The sequence below is a fragment of the Astatotilapia calliptera genome, chromosome 12 (assembly GCF_964374335.1).
Source record: "Astatotilapia calliptera chromosome 12, fAstCal68.1, whole genome shotgun sequence".
In the NCBI taxonomy this organism is placed as follows: Eukaryota; Metazoa; Chordata; class Actinopteri; order Cichliformes; family Cichlidae; genus Astatotilapia; species Astatotilapia calliptera.
This window is the reverse complement of record NC_137433.1, coordinates 8356010-8374292: the sequence shown is the minus strand read 5'-3', so window position 1 is coordinate 8374292 and position 18283 is coordinate 8356010. Positions and strand designations below refer to the sequence as shown.

Below are 18283 nucleotides of genomic sequence, written 5' to 3'. Positions count from 1 at the left end.
TAAGCCTGTAAAACCTGAAGATAGAGACAAAATACTTTTAATCTGACTATCTGCCATTTTGCAATTCCTCTCATGTAAACAATAACGTGGCGCACAGCATGACGTGAAAAAAGGCACATACCTTTCACATTGGGTCCTGAGGAACTCTGTATTCCTTGTCCACAGGTAAACGCAAAAAAGGAGTTTTAAAAAATCTCAGTTTTCGGTGATTCGAAATGCCGTTTACATGTGGACGAAACAGCTGGGTTTTCAAAAATACCCACGTAGGTGTGGACGTAGCGTAAAAGAGTTAGTAGTTTATTTTCTTATTACCTGTAATTTATTGCAGATTACTTGTATTTGCTTAATTGTTTACTAAATGTTCGAGGTGTGAAATAAACCGCAATGGAGCAAAATATGGGTGTGTGTGGTTGGAGGATGTGTTTGTGCGTGTGCGTGCGTGTGCGTGCGTGTGCGCGCGCGCGGGAGGGGGGCGCGAACATTTTTCTTGTAGAGCTTACAAGACAATATCTATATTTGGAAAAAACTGTGAAACTTTATGATGTTTCTACATGTGTGTGACAAGTGCGACAACGGAAACAGCAAAGCTTAAACCACAACACACAGTGAGTCATACTGCTTATTTATGGCTTTTAAGGTGAGGTATTTTAAGTATCATTCATAAAAAAGGTGGGAGGTTTACAACCTCATTCCATGTACATGTCTAAATGAGAACTGATAAAGCTTAAGGTTTATAGGACGTGAAAATTTGCCACTTAATAATTAAGTAAGAGCATGGAGCATGTTCTACATGTCACAACACAAGCAGTGGCGTGTTTGAGCCAGTTTGTAGAAGTGAATGTTTGTAAGAGGTAGGCGTGGTTAACAGAACAGGAACTCCTAGTTTATAAATTGTCATTACAATGCTGGTCTGCTCTGTCACACTCAGTTTGCACTTGGACAATGACACGAAACCTCCTATTGTGGGTCCTCATCCTATATGCCTCTCTCGAGCTCTCCGGTAAGTCACTGGATACTTTTACATCCACCAGCACACTGGCTACTTAATAACTAAAACCTAGTTTTGTCCTACCTTCTGTTTATTCAAACCTCTACCGGTGGCAGGTTTCTTTTCCTCAAGTAGTCCTCTAAATCTCCTAGCCAAGGACGATGTATTTTGTCCGGAATTAAAGACACTATGCTTTAACTCTGGTCTGTTTCATGTTTCGTGCTCAGATGAATTTGCCTCTCAGCCTTTTGCATTTGTTTACTAGACATGTGATTATAAAGGGAACATTAAAACACAGTGGCTGTGTCTCACGCCTGTTGAAAACACGTTTTGTGCACACTCATTACAGTCAAATAACAGAAAGAAAAAGAATTACTGTAAACACACTGCTAGTGTTGTGACGCTCCCTCAGAGTTAAGTTATGGAAAACAACAAAGCCAACACCCTCTCAGGTGCTACTATGTACCAGGTTATCAGGTAACCGTGACTCAGAGTCACTTAATCATTTATTCCAGGCAGGTTTTGCAGACTGGGAAATACAATCTTGAGTCACAAATGTTCTTGGTGAAGCAAAGGACTTAAATTTTGTAAATGTTTCTCCACAAAGTGAGAAGAGAATTAAGCAAAAGAAAAAAAGATGAAAATAATGGTTAATTATTTAATTAAATATACTGCATCTGGTTCCTGGAGCAAGTTATGGTACAGAATGGTCAGAAATTTACAGAACTGGCTACTGGGTGGGAGTCTTAGTCAAGAAAAATGCTACACTGAGAATGATGATTTTATGAGAAAATCTGGAATGCAGAAATAATTCCCATAAAAAGGAACTAATAATATTTTCTAGCTTAAGTTGAAATCAACTTAATAACTAAAACCTAGTTTTGTCCTACCTTCTGTTTATTCAAACCTCTACCGGTGGCAGGTAGAGGTTTTTTTTACAAATGTGATTATAATTTGAGAAGTTGCCCTTTTATTTAATCACGCTACTTCTGCAGGCTCTGTAAATCACACCTGATTTTCACTTTGTTTTACGTCAATACCAGTAATAATTGAGTAAAAATCCCCGCCTTGTGAATGTGATGTGGAACATTCTAAATACTGCATGGATTTGTGAGTTTTAGTGTCAGTTGATGTCAATTCTTTTTTGTGTCAGGATAACGCAAAGATGGTAGTAAAACCCTAAAACGACCTCTTGGTAGCCTGGGGGGGGAATCAAAGAGCAACCTCTGCACCACCCATTAATGCAGGTTAGGTAGTATGTCAATATTTCTATGTGGACAATAAGAAACTATACCCGTGAGCTTAAAAAAATATGAATTCTGCCAACATTAGTCTCCTGCTAAAACCAGGCAAAGACCCTTTATTTCCCTCAAGCTATCGTCCAATATCCCTTATAAATGTAGACATAAAAATAATCTGCAAAGCCCTCTCAAAAAGATTAGAGAAAATAACCCCGCTCTTAATTCATCCTGACCAAACTGGTTTCATAAAAGGTAGGCACTCATCAACAAACACTCGTAGATTACTTAATTTAATAGACTACTCATACAGTAAAAACACTGAAACCACAATATTATCTCTAGATGCAGAAAAAGCGTTTGACAGAGCTAACTGGAAATTTTTATTTGCAAATTTACACAAATTTGGTTTTGGAAACTCTTTCATAAACTGGCTAAGATTGTTATATAATTCCCCAACAGCTTGTGTCAGAACAAATGACCAGACATCCTCCAGCTTCTCTCTCCTGAGGGGCACCAGACAGGGATGCCCACTCTCCCCTTCACTGTTTGCTCTTTTTATCTAACCATTAGCAGCAGCAATTAGGCTACAACAATTAAGGGCATAAAATGTAAGAAAGTAGAACATAAAAGCAGTCTCTATGCGGATAATGTGTTACTTTTTCTCCAAAACTCACAAACCAACCTTTCTGAGGTAATTACTCTAATAAACTGGTTTTCAAGAGTTTCAGATTATTCAATTAACTGGTCAAAATCTACAGTTCTTCCCATTAACTGCTCCTTCCATAATTCTTCTCCTGCCCCACTACAATCTGGAAATATTAAATATTTAGGTATTAAATTCAGAAATTTCAGACCTACCATTTATCAGCTCAAACATCAAAAGACATGAATGCTTTAAAAGTATTAACATCAGCTCTTCTCTGACAGCATGGTGGGAGTTTCTAAAAATAACAGAGTCTTCATTAATCCCATGCAGACGTACACCTATCTGGAACAACCCTGACATATTACAAAACAATAATATGATTAATCTTACAACACAAAACACTACATAGAGTGCACTATACAGGTCATCGGATGTTCTAGATGGGGTTTACATCTTCCAACAACTGCTCACACTGTCAAGGCAATACACCAGACAATTACATCCACGCTCTTTGGTTCTGTCCACCAGTGCAGAAGTTTTGGCGCAGGATATGTGAAGACTTATCAAAGTGTCTGAAATGAAAAATTCCAACCTCCCCTTTAGTGTGCTTGTTGGGCAAATTGGATGATGTCACTACAGAAACTAATACAGTCCACATGGTTTTTACTGCCCTATGCATCGACAAGAAAACGGTCCTCATGAACTGGAAAAATAAAAATAATCTTAATTCAAGCCAATATAGAAACCATCTAATAGATCACATTAGTCTCGAGACAGCCTCTGCCACCACATTAGATCAATCCCTCTGGGCTACTTTGATCGGCTTCATCACCTAGCGGGGATGGGGGGTCGTGGTTTGGTCCCGCCTTCGCCATTGTGGTTGATGTGGAGGTGGGACGGGTTTAGGGCGTCTGGAGAATCCCTAGGGACGTTATCCCTGGAGGGCTTAACCCAGGGGTTGTGGTCATAACCTTGTTAGTGGCTCTGGTCGCTCTTAGAGGTTGTTCTCCTTGTGGCCGCGTACAGTAGGGCTGGAGGAGGGTCTGTGCTGGCGGACGTAGGTTACTGGCCTGGTAGCCTGGCTGCCCCTGAGTGGATCCGGGGCAGGCGTGGGGGCTTGGGGTTCTGGGGTGCTTCGCCTCTGTGCTAGGGCTCTGGCTGGGCCTTGGGGGCTTCGGTCCTCCTTGGTGTGTTGCCGAGGTTGTGGGCGGATGGGTGCACGGGGGCTCAGCCCTGGCGCAGGGGGCCTCTGGTGCATCGGCCTAACTAGGGGGCTCTTCAACTGACAGGAAGTTTGTTCCATCCTTGTAGGAGTCCACTCTGCAGGTGGGGGAGAGGTGGAGAATAAACTTAACCTGGGTGTCTACTGTCTTGTACAGTCTGGGAGATGATTGAATGTTAGGGTGGGTACAGTTTCCTCTGCGGTGGGGTCGGGTGGGCTGCCCCGGGTCCTGTGGGGCTGGGCGGTCCTGCTGCCGTAGGCCCCGGTCTGGATGGGCCTGGAATCCCAGGCCCTCCAAAGGCCTATCTCCCCTCACCACACTCCCTGCCGGTAACTGATGCCCTCAGGGGTCGGTGCGTTGGTGGTTCTTGGTGTCCGGGGCTGGGCGCTCAGGTATGTACCAGCTCACTCCCGGTGCCTACTTGGCAGGGCCTGGTGCCTGTTGCTCGGTCAGGCCTCTTCCGGGGCAAAGGGGGCCCTCGGGCCTCCAGCCTCTGGGCCTGCGGCTCTGGCACAGCTGGCTGCCGGCAGAGCCGGCGGACACACCACTGCAGCCCCTCTGGCTTCTGCTCCGTGGCTACTGGGTGACCCCTCACCTGGGGCTCTCCTCAGCTCTTCCCAGGAAGGTGGCACGGATGCCCCTCTGGTGGTCCTCCTTGGGCTCTCGCACTCTGGGGCCTCTGGATGTCTGGAGCCTGGATCTCCTCCATGCCTGCTTCATGCCCTGGGGGACGGGGCTATGGCTCTCTACATCCTCTAGCCTCTAGCAGACCATTACATGTGGAAACCATTTGAATACAAGCGTGCTGATCCACACAGGTGTGCACACGGGTGTTCACTGTTCATAGACATAAACTACACCTTTATTGGCTGCTATTTCCAAGCACATTGTGCGCTGTCGGTTCTGTTTGCTACACAACAACATTCAATATTTAGTATTTACTGCTGTTTACACTTAGCTAGATTAACGCGATGGTGTTGTGTTTAGTATGTTGCCCTTTTTTTTTTCTTGTTTTCTCTTCTTTTTCTCTCAACAGGTGATCCAGGACATTTTTTTTCTCTTCTTTCTCTTTTTAAGTGCCCTTTCTCACTGTCCCTCTCCCCTTCTGTTTTTCTTTTCCTTCATCTTTCTTTCTCCCTTTCCTATCCCTCAGTCATGTCTGTCCCGTCTGTAACAACTGAAAATAAAATAAATAATAACAACAAAGGTTGATCAAATGGACCAATACGGCCGTGATGATCCATTTGGCAAAGTAAATCCATTGGGTATCCTTGTTGGTCTTCAGACAACAATTCTGACGGCTAAAGAACCAAATGGGACAGGCAATAAAAGTGGTTCACCTCTTTCTCCAGGGGACATGATTGCGAAAGCATTCATGTGACTAACTTGATATAAGGCTATAAACTTTCTGTTTACAAAAGGCTTTGTTACCAGGAATGCACTTAAAAACTTGAGAATGTAACTTTAATCAAATGTTTAAAGTCACGATGATCACATGTTTGCAACATAAATGACATTTGGAATGGGATATCAAATTATGTAGTCAGGTTAGTTTTTTTGTTGTTGTTTTATTGGTTTGGTTCAAAATAAATAGATACATAAAACTTATAGAAAAGCAGGATGTAAACAGACGAGATTAGGTAGCTCAAATATTGAAAGCAATGAGTTAAGCATTCGACTAATTACAAAATAGACCCTGTTGACACTAGCATCCAAAATTAATATCCTTTTTCTAATCACACATATGTGATTCACTTCCACAGGAAGCCATGGTCCTGAATTTGAGGAGGGAAAGCACTATGAGGTGGTTCGACCGGTCAGACTTCACACAATCAGAAAAAGACACACAGAGGTTTCTTTTCTTTTCTATTTTAAATCCTGTGATGACAATCAAATCAGCTGCTGTTTTTCTCCTGATTATGGAAAATGAAAAAATAAAAATGAATGACTCAAAGCAAAATTTCCTGTTTTTTTGCCCACAGTACCACAGACCAGACACTCTTACGTATGCAATGACTGTGGGCGGACAAGACATAGAAATGCAACTTGAAAGAAATAAGTAAGTTTTTACTTCCCTAAACCTGTGTGTCTGTGCAGTGTGAGAAAATAAGTGGACAAATGGATATACAAGTAATGTAAAATATCCTGTTTCAAAATAAGCAAATTTTTTTTGAATAAACTGGAATTAGACTCACTCTTCACATCAAATAATGTTATGTTATTCTTTATCTTCCTGTATTTAGTGAATTATTTACCAAAGATTACACTGAGTCTTACTACCAAGAAGATGGGACTCGAGTCACCACAGTACCGAATGACATTGTAAGTGTTTGCGTTTGTAGACAAACTTACCTCAAACTTACAGCTGTAAAATTGCACATTTTACTAGATTTAAAACGCTTCAAAGGCTTTTAAGGCTGTTAGTGAACGCTGGAGACATAAGCAGATGAAAAGAAAGTTACATGTTGTCATTTAATAACACAGTCACCATTTTCATGTCCTTGCCAGGATCACTGCTTCTATCATGGGAGGATTGTGAACGACAGTGAGTCATCTGTTAGCATCAGTACCTGTGATGGACTCAGGTGAGCCACCGTCTTAATCTTTTCTTTATTTAAACTGTCATGACATCTTTCCAAAGCGATACCCACCCATGCTGTCTGTCATAATAATTCAAATAACCTCACAGTTTCATTCCTTTGTTGTATTAAGCCTTCATATGAGATGAATAGATTTCAGGCCACCTTGGTTCACCAGAAACAAGTTGTGAAAATACTCTCATTACTATTTAGATGTTAACCTTATCCTAACCCTCAACCAAACCTCACCTCACAGTGACTCTAACTTTAATTAAACCAAAACATTACATTAACATTAACATGTATAATGATTAACATGATGTCAGCTTGTTAAAGTTCAGGAAAACAAAAACAAAAGTGCTAAAAGCCACTAAAATCACACTGCAATAATAACAATCTTGAAGTGAAAACAACACAAGAGGAAGTTTGGCCCAAATAAGTCTTTAGATGACAGTGGATAGGTTCCTGAGTTGAGTCAGCCTCAAAGCAACATCTGAAAAATGAATGAACTAACCAGCATGATTTGGTTTAGGGGTTACTTCAGAACATCTGCTCAAAGGTACCTGATTGAGCCACTATCCAGTGACGATGAGGGGGATCATGCAGTGACAACTTTTAATGAAAAGAACTTCACGCCTGCCGTGTGTGGGGTCACTAACACCAGCTGGAGTGACGACTATGAACCTCCAACAAGCCGCAGCCGCTCTAGATCAGGGGTAACACAATTAGTTTTGTCCTCTTCACCAGAGTTCCTCCAAGTCATGACCTCTGAAACCTTTTAGGTCTTCAAACTATCTAAGTTAAATGTGACAGAGTTTAAGTAGACATGCCCAAAAGTCTTCATTTGTGTTGTTCTTTTTCTTCAGGGTATTTCTATTGTACAGCAGCAGAAATACGTTGAGCTCGTCCTTGTTGCTGATAACCGCGCGGTAAAATTAATCTTCTTTTCTAACTTTTTCATTTTTTCCCCTTGGTTTGCAAAATTTGATTTTTATAAGATAAACTGGTGAGAAGCAGGATGAGAAATTTGTCTTGTGGTGTTTCAGTATGTGAAGATGAACAGGGATCAAAAGAAGATGAGACAGAGAATATTTGAGATTGTCAACTTTGTCAACATGGTGAGTCTGTTTTTTTGCTATTTCTATACAGATTCCATACCAATACAGACGCACTGTACTACATACTGTTCAGCAGTAGCTGCTAGCAGTTGGAGTATAATGTTACATCCCCAATGTTGTCTTCTTCAGGTCTACAAACCTCTGAGGACCTTTATTGCTCTGGTGGGGTTGGAGATATGGACGAATGGTGACCTGATCTCTGTGACCCCCCCAGCAGGAGCAAACCTGGATGCTTTCATGAAGTGGAGAAACTCTGAGCTGGTGACGAGGATAAAACATGACAATGCACATCTTATAAGGTATGGATAAATTGTATAAGTAGAATCAGTCAGACTCAAATCATGTGGAGCAAAATGTCTCCTACTTTCAACAGTAACCGAGCAGGAAAGAGAAAACTAATTTCAGAAATCTGAGTTGTGAGTATCCATATTTTTTTCTCCCAGGTTAAACCGGCCTGACACATCAGCTTAAGAGGTTTTAAGCTTCCACATAACGCTTGTGTAACTTGTGTTTTATACACAAGATACAACCACAAGCAGATCCATTATTGAATCTTAAATAAGAATGTGCTTGAATGTTCACACCTCAACATTCAGGAAAATTCACAGTAGCTAATCTAATCTAATCTAATCTAATCTAATCTAGTAGTAGCTAGATTAGTGAGTAGATGGATGATATGAATCCTGTATATGAATTTAAGACTTTCTGATCTTCTCTTTCAGTGGTATCGACTTTGAAGGACCAACTGTGGGTCTTGCTTTCATCGGGACTCTCTGTTCTGGTCACTCTGTCGGCGTAGTACAGGTGAGGTGTTCATGCTTCCCAGATGATGTATCTCACTGACTTCATAACTTCTGCCCTTGCTTCATGCTGTGGTAAATGTGAATTTTGGAAACATGTTCCTAAATCCATTTAGTTCAGTCATTCCTTTGCCCCTCAAAAATCAACTTAATTGTTTATCTGATACTTTGATTAATGACCAAATACCAGAGAAAATAAATGACAGTTCCATCAATTTATCACTAACATGTAGTGACCACTTCCTGCTAAAAGAGAAAAACTAAGTTAAATTATGATCTAGAACTAGACTCGGTCTACAAAGTCTTCTTTGCACATTTGAGATGCACACATCTCCATAAGTGCAACGTGGAAAACTCATTCTTTGACTAATCATGAATTTTTCACAAAATCCTTTAAAACATTTTCCTCCTTTTTGCACTGCACTTGTAGACCACTACACTAACTCTGTCAATAGATCCATGCAGTCTGAAAGTCCCGACTGAATAGACTGAGAAAATGTTAAAACTGAGACAAACATGTGACATTATTGTGTTGCTCTCTCTTGCTGTTAGTAAATTTTTGCTGCTTTCTTGTGCTTCATTTTTTTCTTAGGATCACAGTGATGCAGCCATAGCAGTGGGAGCAACACTGTCTCATGAGATGGGCCACAACCTGGGCATGGACCACGATGACTCCAGTGGTTGTTTATGTTCTGACGATAGCTGCATCATGGCAGCAGCCCTCAGGTAAGAAAAGCTGACTTGAGACATCCTTCAAGTTGAATGCAGATTCTTTCTGTTAGCAAATAAATTCAGGCTATAACAAGTGACCGTAAATAAACAATACGAGCCTTACAAACCTCACTAAATGTTTTGATCATCATAACATGTTTCATTTGGTACAACAACATAATAACTGTGTGTATTGGACCAAAAAGGAGGTCAGCTGGTGCAGCTCTTAATCTCACATGGCTATAAGACTGAAGAACGTGTGTGAGCATGTTTGGTGCGTACGTGCTGTATATGTACCACCATACCGCTTTTGTGCAGCCATGTCTTCCTAGTGTCAGACACTGATAAAGATAACACAAAAAAAGATAATAATACTAATAATGTGTTTGTTCCTCTTCAGCTGGAAAACTCCTCGAAGCTTCAGTAGCTGCAGCAGCAGCAAATATGAAAAGTACCTAACAAGCCGCAGCCCCAGCTGTCTGCTGGACAAACCAGACTACAAGAGTGTCGTGGCTCCCGCGGTCTGTGGAAACGGCTTCAAAGAGGAAGGAGAGCAGTGCGACTGTGGTTCGGTGCAGGTAAGTAATCACATCAGCTGCTTAAAAGTTTTATTGTGTAGCAAGTTGATGATCGCATCTGGTGAATCTGGTGAGTTTTATTCATTTAAAAGCAAATCACAACAACAACTGTCTGAAGGGATTTTGTAAGATAGAGGTCTTATAACAACACAGCGAAAACCCCAACAATCAAATAACTGCCTATGAGCAAACATTTGGCAACAGTGGGAGCGAAAACCCCTTTTTAACAGGAGGAAAGCCCTCAGCAGCCTAGGCCTATTGTAGCTTTACAAACTTCTATTTCTTTATGTCTTGCTGGCCTCTCACTTACAGAGACTAGTTGATAAACAGTGTAGCAGTACAAATGTATTTATTACTATTATGCCATAATTCTGATCTGTGTCTGTGCATGCTCAGGTCTGAAATGGCTTCTGCCTTACAGCTATTGATTTCTCAGAATGGAATTCAGCTCCATGTTTCCTTTGTCTGATCTTGACTCTTTAATGAGGTGCTTGCTCTGAGACAAAAAAAACTTTCAGATGCACACCAGATATGTACCTTCTTCGAATGGGCCTGAGCCTGTGCATTCAGACAGATATTTATTTTTTCAAGGCCCAGTATTCAACTGACTTCTACCAGAAGCTGAAGAACTGCTGATTTTTTTCTTTTTTGCAGTATTACTTGGAGTATGTGCTTATGTGTTGTCTTAACACTTTTATGTAGTGTTAAGACTATATCTATAGAATGACAGTGATAGTGTAGCTGAACAGAAATGATTGTTTTAAGTGAACTTCCGTGTTATGCGAACACTTTTTCCAGTGTGTCTGAGAACAGTTTTTTGTTTGCTTGCGATGTGTAACAGCTGAACAGCTTGTGGTTTTCAGTGAGACAAACATTCCAGTCAGAGTGATGTTTAGACCTGTTTTCACCTCTGCTGGAATTCAACAAGGAAAGATCATTAGAAGGAACTGAACGTGATTTATTGATGTACAAAACAGTATTCAGTGGTGTTTATAGATTCGACTCTGATGGCCCATCACAGCAGAACGGAATCCAAGCTATGATGCTAATTAGTGCAACAGCACAAACTACCATCATCAAAGCAGCATGGTGAGTGAGAAAATTGTAAGATGGTTCCAGATAGTGAAGAGAAAGTGCGAAGCAGACTAAACACTGAAACTGTGATAAGGCTCAAGGGAGATAAGGCATGAGTGTGGACTGGGGTAAAGAGAGAGAAGCAGAGCCTGTAGGCTCAAGGCTGCTGTAGGCCAGAAGACCAAGCATAGATCCTGCGACAAAGCTGAGAGCTGTCAAAGGACAGAAGAGAGCGAAAACAGGCAATGGTACATTAATGCATTGAGATCACTTTAATTATTTGTAGAGCTCAGTACTTCCACAGTACTTGAGCATCTTGGTAACCAACATGACTGGGGGAGGGGCAGATTCTGGCCTGAGCAGGTCAGACTCTGGGAAGTATGCCTCATGTCTCTGAAACTAAAAACAGGTTATTCGTCAGGTCGCAGCTTTCACCCAGTTTTACGCATGACCCTGCTGAAAACTGCAAAACCAACAAAAATGTGTTGATGATTGTATGAGTGTGATGAGTTTACTGATCCACTTCTGCACTTAGAGAAAATGTCTCTCCTGTTTGTTTCCTATTTTGCTTCTGGAATCTAAGATATGTTTTTCTTTTTATCCTCAAATCTCATCCTGGGAACGGCAGCAAGAAGCAAATTAAATTGGACTTTACCTTTCAGTATTCCTGAATTCTTGTGCATAGAAGAAACACTGGAAGCTGGGAAATTGAAGATGGCCCAGGGAAGAAACAATGTTGCAGAGGCCAGTGATAACAGAAACCAACATGTGGAGACTCAAGCAGCACTCCCAGGGTGGAATGTTGGCTGATTAAGACATCTGTATGCTGTTTATGCTTCCCATACAGACGATGGTGATGCCTGATATGGAAAGGATTGTAAAAGCAGTTTGTTGGGGAGAGTGACAGAGTATGCATTTTAACATCCCCATAGACTACCAATGCAACGGAGATTAACTCACGTGGGGACCATAGACAGTATGAATGGTAAACATAGTTTTAGGTGTTGTGTGGAGTCAAAGCCGCATTCTTTTACTGGCCCTGTTGAGTCCATAGGAGAACAGCCCTGACTTCTTTGAACACTTCTTGATGAGTTTACGGACTCAGTCACTCATTCCACGTCATACTGAAAAAAACATGGTATCCTTTTTGCAAACTTTGTTTCTTTTATGGAGCGCAACCCCAGATGTGCTCACTGGATATTAACTGATTGAAAAGCCCAAACGGGCACGTGACTTCACAAGCACATCGAGTCCTCACTCGCCCCAGCTGGTTTCAAAACACCAGGATGTGCAAATGCGGATGATGTTGGCTCTTTCAACCACAGGGGTGCTGCAATAAGCAAAAACAGCTCGTTGTGTCTTACATTTTTTTTTGATTACCAAAGTCTTTCTTTTGTTAGGTGGTACTTTGAGATGAAATCCATTAAATATGGCAGCTGTGTCGCACAGAAGTTTGGGTTTTTGTTTTCCAAAACTGTGGTTATATTGAAAAAACAGATTTTAAATTATAAGTTTGTGGTATTTTGTTTACAACACTTTCTTACATGTTTGTACTTCAGACTCAATAATGGTCTTATACCACAAAAGTTCCTGAAAATCAAGAAATAAGGAAGTAGAAAGTAGAAACTGAGAACAGTGATTATACACTATATTGGTGACACTCGACATTGCTCTTAGTAGTTTGAACATCGTGATTTGTGATCATGAGGCCAGCAGACACCCACAGTGGAAATCATTCATCAGGTTCTTTTCTATGTGTCAATAAACCATCAAACCTAGTGATAAAGATTCCTCACGGGAGCAGAGCAAACAGATGTTTAATAATGCATCCCAGCAGTAAGACCCAACAGCAGCCTGATGAGTTCTAATATATCTTGTCCCCGTAGGAGTGCACCAATCCCTGCTGCAACGCCACCACCTGCACCCTGAAAGAGGGTTCACAGTGTGCTGAAGGCGAGTGCTGTGAGAACTGTAAGGTGAGTCAGTAAGAAGACAGATCAGTGTAACTGGTGTCACTTATTTTCATCCCTGGAAGTCTCTCCTCTGGCTGTAGTGATCCAGTTGTTTGCTCAGCTACAGTCCTCAAGTAATTAGAGAATCTTGCAAATGCTTGAACCAACACCACAGTATTGCATTTTGATATTTTGTTTACAGTGCTCACGCAGTCAGAGTGTTTGACATAGCGCTGGAATTTTTAATCATATAACACTTTAAGAAAAACAATGTTTCAGATAACTTACACGTTGATGGTATATGCTCGGCACAGATCTTGCCTACCTCCAGACAGTGCCGTTCAAAGCAGGATGACTGTGATCTGGCAGAGTACTGTGATGGGAAGAGCACGACCTGTCCGGAGGATGTGTTTGCTGTGAATGGGCTCCCATGTGATGGAGGCCAAGGGTACTGCTACAACGGTCAGTGTCCACAGAGACCTAAGCAGTGTGTCAAGATGTATGGATCAGGTGAGTATCCTGTCAATACGCATATGGATGTATGTGAAAGTCATATGGAGAGTTAGGTTTTTATGCAATCTTCTGCTGCTATCAGGTGCTAAGGAGGCCAAACAAGGATGCTATAACTACAACACCAGAGGAGTCTACTATGGCTTCTGCAAACGCCCCTCAAATAATCAGTTCATCCCCTGTCAGCAAGAGTGAGTCCCAGTAGAACGTACAGGGCAACAGTTGCTCTGCAGCCGACCCTTATTTTGATTCTTCGTTCTTCATATTAACCAAACATGATCAGAAACAAACACTGTCTTTCTTTTGCAGAGATGTTCTTTGTGGAAAGCTCTTCTGTGAAGGCGGTAATGACAACCCAAACTATGGCCGGATGGTCGCCATCGGCACATGCAAGGCAGCATTCTTCTCAGACACCACCGGTGACCAAGGCCTGGTGGAAACGGGGACTAAATGTGGAGATGGAAAGGTAGCAGGCTTCCTGAATCCACTTTTTGCTTACTGCATCTACAGTGTAGAACAAAATAAAGTTAAATATATGTCTGACTTGTCTTTTCCAAGGTGTGCAGCCAGAATCAGTGTGTGGATCTGCAGACGGCATACAGAAACACCAACTGTTCAGCAAAATGCCCAGGCCATGCTGTGAGTACAACACCAAAAACTGATCCACTGAGGTGGAACTGATTTATAACAGTTTTGTGCTGGACTGTATATTCTGGTATTTTCATTATTAGTTCATCTGTTTTCAAAAGGTTATCAAGAGGAGAAGCTGCGTACCCTCATAGTTGTGAACAGGGTTCTAAAGCTTTTAAAGACTTTAATGCCACTGAGAGTGAAATTTAAGATCAACTTTACAAAATCAAAGGGTTAAAAGTAGTTTTTGTGTGATTTCTCGCTGCAAAGTTTAACTAAATCCTTTGTTAGCCGGGGGCAGCTAATCTACCATATCCATGTTTAAAATGTAGCTTAGGTGTGAAAGGTGGATGGAGTCACTGTCATAGCCTGCATTGACTTTTGGACTTAACATTTTATAACTTCAATCTTAATGGGGTCATATTGGTCATGGCATGTTTGCATTTTGGAGCCAAAAGTAAAGTTGTAAGCTAATACTAGCATTTTGGTAAATGACCTGGATCCATGAGAGGTCTCATTCACTGACTCAAACTAATGGAAGTTTGGCCTAGCAGACAGATTCTGAGGTTAACTTTGTTTTCAAGGCTATATGCACACATTTTAATACTGTTAAATTGGTCAGTTTAGCACTGTGGTCTACTCACATTTGATAGCCAGCTTCAATCAGCCATTCAGCTGCAGCTTTTGGGATTTATCACTGCTGACTTTATTGTTCAGTCCCAGAGGTAACGACTTCGTAGAAATAAGGGGAAAAAATGCATCATTTTGGAATTTTGTTAATATTCTGTGTATTTTGCAAATTTTAAACCCAGGATTTTACAGGATTTCCCCCCTCTGCCAAAAAATCAGTTTCATCTGTAGCAAACTACAATACAATAACACCATAAAATAATGATAAAATAAATAAAAAATTGTGAAACATAACCTAAATATTTGAAGTGGATGTGATAACCACACCAATGGTGGCCATGCAGCTCCAGTTGTTTTAAAAGGTTTAGGCCCTGTAAAGACAAAGACACCCTTCTAAGGCATCCCTGAAATGCTGATGTGAGATATACAAGACATGCCCAAACTTACTCGTGTAGGCTTTTTTAGAACCACGTGTAAACATTTACAACTGCAGTGTGATTGCAAATATGCACTAAATAAGTGTCCAATTTAAAAAGAAAAAAATATTTTAAAAAAACCATATAACAAATTCTTTTTTCACTTTTTGAAATGTGAATGAAATGAGAAAAACTTGAAAACCTCTAAATATTTTTAATTTAACTTTATTTTATAAAATGGCTCAAGCAAGCAACAACTCTTAGTTAATCATAATAATATAATTTAGCCTAGCATCTTATTCATATTTTACTTATAGTCTATGCAAAATGAAATAAAACTAACTAGAGTCAATTTGTCAGAAGCTAAAGCGATAATATAATATACACTATAACTATATACTGGGTAAATCTAGTTAACTACATGGCACCAGTTATACTGGGGCTGAGTGTTTTATATTACTTAAATTCTACTTAAAGTCTAATAATGGCAACATCTTCTTTGTGCTTTCCAGGTGTGCAACCACAAAAGTGAGTGCCAGTGCGAGCCTGGGTGGACGCTTCCTAACTGTGACTCAGTGGACACAGCTTTTAGTGGTACTGGTAAGAGTCATCTACTTCAGTCTACAGATTAAGTTCAATTTACTGTGTCATGTTGCACAACTACAACCCAAGCAAACCGGTTTTTCTTCTGTCTCTGTAGGAAAAACTATTGTCATTGCAGTCACGGTTACACTACTAGTCCTAGGCATCATTGCTGCCATCGCAGGAATCATCTGGAAAAAGCAACAAAGTCCCATCCTGCCAACGTGAGTAATCATGACACTACTGGAGGCCATTGTATGCCTCTGTTTCTGCAAACTCGCCTCCATGAGGGTCATCACCTGTTGATTCAATCTGTGTTTGCAGTGCAACAAATCAGAGGAAGCAGATAGCCGTGCAGAACCCGGCTTACCACAGCAAACAGCCTCCACCCAGTTACCCTGCATCAGGCCAACAGGTGATGTTCTGAATGGAGCTGGAATTTGATCTAAAAACTGTTCCGACACGTTTCTAATGATACCTGAAATTTGTAGGCTGGCAGACCAAAGCGTGAAGGACCTCCACCTCCACCACCTGCAGCTGGGACCAAACCCAAACCAGTCATTCAGATCCACAGAACTGCACCAGCTCCACCAGGGAACAAACCCACACCACCCATTTCAAACTACACAGCTGCACGGCAGGTACCAGAGCTCACCAGCCTTTAACCCGTTTTCTTTACTATTTCAGCTGGGAAAAAAACCTTCCCCATAGATTAACCAGCAACTCTTTAATTTGATTGGATAACAAAAAAAGCACATATAATTGGTTGGTTGTCTCCTTTGTTGGCTAGCTTTCCCCAAAAAAAAAGTGAGTTAAAAGATGCTAAACCATTTCATAAAGTTAATGACCATTTTACTAATTCTGTTCTCAGTGCTGTAAGTGATTCATTTTATATTACACACAGTCATCTGAAGATAAAAATAAACATAAAAATTAGCACAGTGTCACTTTAACATTTTTGGACATATCCATCTCTCTTTTGTCCTCCAGGCTCTGAGGCCAGTTCCTCCACCAAAGGTCTGATGTCTGCGTGGTGCCATCTCTTAGCAGCTCTTATTGCTCTCAGTAGGAGGCTGCCGTCACCGCTTTCTCAGTGCTGAAGCAACATTTCTACAATGACTCACAGATTGCACGAGGAGCAGGCCAGACTCTGATTGTTACTAGCATGCCATCCGCTGATGTCGTCATCGCTTTATATTTTCTAAGGCACTTTTTCATACTGCAGGGTTAGAGATACAGACAAGTATCTCTACTAGTGTTCGTATCTCTAACAAGGCAAGTGCAAGTACAGGCATCCCTGACTCTGAATGTGACTTATAACTCTTTTTATCACAGTAATGGCACAGAATATGAGTGTGTGTGCATGACCTAATGAAAATGTTATAACAGTTTTCAGAATTTGTTACAGTTTCATATTTCATTTGTGTTTTTAAAATCCTTATAAATTTCGCTGACTTTGATGTGACAGTCAAAAATCGGAGTGCGATGCTCTGTTGCACCCTACAGTGCTCTGCTTTAAAGTGAATGCACTCAGAGAACTCAAAGCCACCAGCTGAACATTATGAAGCACCTTAAGAGTCTGTTTTTTTTAATATTTTAAACCATGCTTTCTCTTATGACACTGTAAAAATTTGAGTTGTATTTATATTTTTATCTAAATGTACATATTTATCTACTTTGTTTACAAAATCAGACTTCTGCATGAGTAGAGAAAGAACAGAAGCAATGAGCTTCTTATTGGTGCCTTTTTTGAAGCTGGACCACTAAACGTGTATACAAGATTAGGTCTCACATGCAAGTGGTAAGACACATATCATTTGCCACACCATTAAAATGAGCGACTGTGATGTTTTTTAATGTTGATGTTGTATAATTCTTCTTAATTCTTATATTGAAACATTTTGTTTTACATTTATTTGCATTATGGTTGTTTCCCAATATTTTTTTTACTATAATATTGTCCTGCTGTATACTTTGTCCTATGCACTTACTTTGTAAAGCGGGATCATGCTGTACAATGATTAAATAAAAGTGATTAAGTGACTAACAGATGAAGAACCTTATCCTGTTACACGGTGGCACATAATAAGGGCTGAGATCAATTAAATAGCAAGTGAATGGACAGTTCTTAAAGCTGATGTGTTGGAAGCAGAACAATGGAACAACAATGGAATGGAGCCTATCCCAGCTGTCAAAGGGTGTTAGGTGGGATACACCCAGTGTAGGGTTTACACATTAAGAGAGAACTATTCACACTTCGAGCCAATTTAGAATCACCAGTGAACCTACAGGTGCTGTCTTTACACTCTTGTAGGGTCCAAGTTGGCCATAAAGCGAGCAGGTTTCATCCGGCCATAAAAATACTTCAGTCAGATTCTGAAAATGTGGGAAAGTGAATTAAAAGAGCTTTAATTCTTAAACAGTTTAGTGCAAAGCTTTTTTAAACCCCTTGAATTCAAACTGGAGCTTTATATAAGTCAGAAGAAGTCTGTTTGGAGCAAAGATGCAGCCCAGATATGTTTTATTAGGATGTTTGCAAACTATGTTTTCTTCCCTTTACTCCCAATGCATCACAGCAGTTGGCTGTCCCTCCCTGAGCCTGGTT

The 18283-nt window shown here is 40.7% G+C and overlaps 1 protein-coding gene across 1 annotated transcript; it reads left to right on the top strand.

Annotated features, from left to right (window-relative positions):
- Positions 1–857: 857 nt before the first annotated feature.
- Positions 858–17727, top strand: LOC113033966 (zinc metalloproteinase-disintegrin-like jararhagin). Its single transcript, XM_026188197.2, has 22 exons — positions 858–1000; positions 5862–5950; positions 6081–6157; positions 6342–6420; positions 6607–6683; positions 7210–7393; positions 7544–7606; positions 7724–7795; positions 7925–8094; positions 8518–8599; positions 9188–9321; positions 9707–9884; positions 12845–12934; positions 13225–13420; positions 13506–13611; positions 13730–13886; positions 13979–14059; positions 15609–15696; positions 15797–15902; positions 16003–16093; positions 16170–16319; positions 16669–17727. Exons 1-22 carry the CDS (start codon positions 943–945, stop codon positions 16699–16701), a joined length of 2361 nt encoding a protein of 786 aa, XP_026043982.2. The 5' UTR covers positions 858–942; the 3' UTR covers positions 16702–17727.
- Positions 17728–18283: the final 556 nt, after the last annotated feature.